The 4,082-nt window shown below is 36.8% G+C and overlaps 1 protein-coding gene across 1 annotated transcript; it reads right to left on the reverse strand.

Annotated features, from left to right (window-relative positions):
• Window positions 1-378: 378 nt before the first annotated feature.
• LOC134255472 (sarcoplasmic calcium-binding protein-like) lies at window positions 379-3,304 on the reverse strand. Its single transcript, XM_062738011.1, has 2 exons — window positions 3,129-3,304; window positions 379-1,150 (listed from the first exon to the last, which is right to left on the reverse strand). The coding sequence occupies exon 2, from the start codon at window positions 1,143-1,145 to the stop codon at window positions 609-611; it is 537 nt and encodes a 178-aa protein (XP_062593995.1). The 5' UTR covers window positions 1,146-1,150; window positions 3,129-3,304; the 3' UTR covers window positions 379-608.
• Window positions 3,305-4,082: the final 778 nt, after the last annotated feature.

Below are 4,082 nucleotides of genomic sequence, written 5' to 3' on the forward strand. Positions count from 1 at the left end.
GTTTCCGAATCTTGCAGTTTTTTTTTCATTCCCCTTCCTATACATGTATGAAAATAAATGACGTCACTTCCGTAACTATTGTCTTTCGGTGAAGACACATCGGCTAACTGTTGTCAGATTTCGGACAAGACGTTTACTGTTGTCTTTCAGTCAAGCCATATCGGGTACCGTTGTCTTGCGGTCGAGACACATCAGTTAACTGTTGTCTTTCGGACATCGCTAAATTGTTGTCTTTGGTCAAGAAGTTTGTTTGTTCTGCACACAGAGTCGTGGATTGGATAACATTGAAACCGGTTGTCAGTAACACGAAAATAACTTTTATTTTGTAAATTACAGTAGCAAGTTTAAGTGATAAGGAAGAATTGAAAAGTGGTGTGATATTTTTCATACATGATTTAATTTAATTACAAATATAAACGAAGTATAAAAATTACAATAATAAATTTAACAAAAATATATTTGGACACATTAGATACAACACTGAATAAAAATTTTTTACTGTAGTTACAACCTCGAATAATAATTACATGACACTGAAGATAGGGCTACAGGCGGAGTCTCAGTCACAGACATAACTACACAGTCTGCAGTAAAATGACAATAACCGTCTAGTTTCCAAAGGCCTCGTTAACCATGTCATGTTTGCTTGCGTCGTCTTCTGCAATGAATTGGGCCCAGGCGTCCACTATATGTTGTACAGTTGGTTGACCCTTTTTAGCCTTGAACAGCTGGAAAGCCTTGCCGACTTGGACCGAATCCTCTTGACCAAAAACTTTAAACCCGAAGGCGAATTCCTGCTCTTCGATAGGCCGATCTTTGTTTTCTGCTACAAAGGAGGCGATGTCGTCAAAACACCTCACCATTTCTTGATAGAATGCCCCTTTGTCTTTTTGAAATGATTCTCCTAGGGCGTCCTGGAATTCTTCGAGTGTTAAAGTTACACCGGGACCTTTGCGAAAGATGTACGTATTCCACCATTTTGTGTTGTCAAATCCGCCATTGTCTTTCACTTTGTCGCCGAGCATTTTCTGGATTTCTTCGAACTTTTTGGCCGAAATCTCCATGTCTTCGGTGGTAAGTTTATTGTCATGGTTGGCGTCTAAGGATTTGAACCATATCGCCCATTTTGATTTCAGATAATCCATTTCTACTGGAAAATACAAAACACAAATAATTATAGTATAAGGTAAGAACTAATATACTAAGTCATTGTAAATGTGCATCGTGAATTAACATTTTACGCGATCGGGTATTTCTATTGCTGCTAAGTTTCTATACCAGCAAAATGGAATTCATCATACGATTGGAAGAGAAAAAGGGGAGATGGGTATACTTTCTGCAAACTTGAGGATTACTCAAAATGAACAAAATTTGAAAGGCACTGTTTTATGATGTATATAAAATACAATGTACTCTATTTATGATAAAAAGGACAGAACATGTGTTTAAATCTGTCCCTCTCCAGAATATTTCACTGATATGGAGACGTCACCATTGCCGGTGAAGGGCTGCAAATTTAGGCCTATGCTCGGCACTTACGGCCTTTGAGCAGGGAGGGATCTTTATCGTGCCACACCTGCTGTGACACGGGGCCTCGGTTTATACGGTCTCATCCGAAGGACCGCCCCCATTTAGTCGCCTTTTACGACAAGCAAGGGGGTACTGGGGACCTATTCTAACCTGGATCCCCACGGGCCTATTATCAATTTGAAATAGATAGAATACGAACTCAGCTTTCTTGCAAAAAAGAGCAAATTCTTAGCTAGAATCTTGTTTGAGGTAATTGGACTCACATTGTAACAAATCTTAACTTGAGTAACTTTTGTCTCGTCTGAAAATTTAAACTTTCACAGTCCTAATATTAAAAAGAATATTGACCAAAAGAACATTTCAAGAATTATTTTGAGTCGAGTCACGTGACCTCGACCTTTAAAAAACAACCTTGGCTACGTATCATGTCAGATATCGTGGGAAAAATCAACCTGTGTGTCAATTTTAGTCTGATACATGTGTAGCCTGATGCTGCTTCAATGCAGATATTTGAACTTCAGAATTTTGCACTTTGAGATCTTCGATATTCTGCACCCTGTAACCTTGACCTTGTTGACTACTTGACCTTGTCGGCTACTACTGACCTTTCTTTACAAGGAACCTTTTGTGTCAAAAATGTGTTTCTTCGTGTGGCAAGTATTCTTTACTCTTGAAAATCTTGACCTTGGTCTTGCTCAAATAAAAAGGGTTAGGGTCAGAAACTTACCCTCGCTTAACAATCAATCGAGCTCTGTGACTCTGAACTTGTACTGAAAGGTTAACTCCAGGTTCTTTTATACGGCAAATTGTTTTTATGAGTTAAGAACATTAATTTAGCAATTACGAGTACATTAATCGATACATTATCATTATTTTTATTCTACATTCTTCACATAGCAACATATATCATTACCAGATGGCAAGTTCAGGTTATCGACTGAAAAGCTCCGACTTGTTTTATATAATTATATCCAGGAGCCTAAACAGATGTTTTCTTGTAAAACATTAAGAGGTGCTGCTTCAGTTATACTGGCAGACTGCTCTTGTAAAATAATATGTAATTTATGAATGGCGGGATGAATGCCGTGTCAGTAAGAATGAAGTGAAAATCGTGGTATTTAAAATATCTAGGTCGGGGATTTATCTGTAAGATCGGTGTTATCAAATTCCCGTCCTTTGGCGGAATTTAATTTTTTCATACGGTCAATAAAGTCTTAATTTGGTTTTTTTGTTATTGTTAAGTATAACTTCCCCTCCTCTCTTGTACGTACGTGCAAATAAACCTGATATATATACACACATGCAAATGCACCTCCTTTCAGAAACACTATGTATATAACTATGTACATGCACTTAAGTTTTCAATTACAACCTAAACTGTCACAGTCAATGCGATATGACAATTATTTTTTTTTTAATTAATTATATGTACGTCACTTCAACAGACACTTTAACAAAGGCTTTTTCTCTCTTCGCGATAAAAATATTCCGGTCTCGTAAAATATGCCAAATTTTCATTTAAAATATATCAAATTTCCAGCGTAAAGTTGGAAATCTTTTTATCGCATGTTGATTTTACGTACATAAATGAGACTTACCTCGATATAGAGAATCCTGGTGCAGCTCGCAGTCGACTTGCCCAATGAAAAAATTCCAATATCGGTATGTTATATGCCTTGAATAGTTTTTATTTCTGATTCAGCGGAAAATCCAGCCAGCACGCTACAACCAAGCTGGTTCGTGTTAAAAAAAATAACTGTTGTGGTATCGCTTTCTTTTTGTGAAAATGACTGGTCTTCAGTTCTCGTCATGTGCTTAAGCTAGTGTAAACTGCATCAACAATAATTGTGTGTCCTGCTTTCAGTGAAGTCATTAGCGTTTTGTACTTAAATGCTTCTATTACATTTTGATAAATGTTTTATTGTATAATATGGAACGCCGTCACTGCCTTATAGCAGAACACTACTTTTGCATTGTGTTAACCTTCCATTACATTATGTCAACTCTTTATGACATTAACCCACACTACTATTGCATTGTGTCAACCTTCCATTACATTATGTCAACTCTTTATTACATTAACCCAAACTACTATTGCATTGTGTCAACCTTCCATTACATTATGTCTACTCTTTATGACATTAACCCACACTATTATTGCATCGTGTTAACTTTCCTTTACATTATGTCAACTCTTTATGACATTTACACTTACTACAATTATATTTCGTCAACTTGCATTTCGTTATGTTTACTTTTCATGAGATCTTAGTTTTTATTAACTGATGTGAAAAGCTCATGCCATACTGTGCGCACTCTTCTACATTATGTCGATTCACTATTACGTTATGCGAACACGGGTATCCTCGGCCTTTATATGAGCATAACGTATTTTCCGCGTTCCGCAAGCACTAAAAATGGCAGGAGAAAAAAACTGTCGTAGAAGAGATTCTCAGCGATTTGGGAATGACATATTTAAATGAAAACTTTAAGCGACAAATGATTGACGTGGAAAGCCTTAACACTGCGACTGTGAATTAAAGTCACGTCGA

Source organism: Saccostrea cucullata, unplaced genomic scaffold (assembly GCF_032062105.1).
Source record: "Saccostrea cucullata isolate Sc308-1 unplaced genomic scaffold, CSIRO_AGI_Scuc_v1 ctg1680, whole genome shotgun sequence".
Taxonomy (NCBI): Eukaryota; Metazoa; Mollusca; class Bivalvia; order Ostreida; family Ostreidae; genus Saccostrea; species Saccostrea cuccullata.

What these genes read in the sequence shown, in the direction of transcription:
- LOC134255472 (XM_062738011.1), bottom strand. Translation starts at nt 1,145, where the DNA reads ATGGATTATCTGAAATCAAAATGGGCGATATGGTTCAAATCCTTAGAC.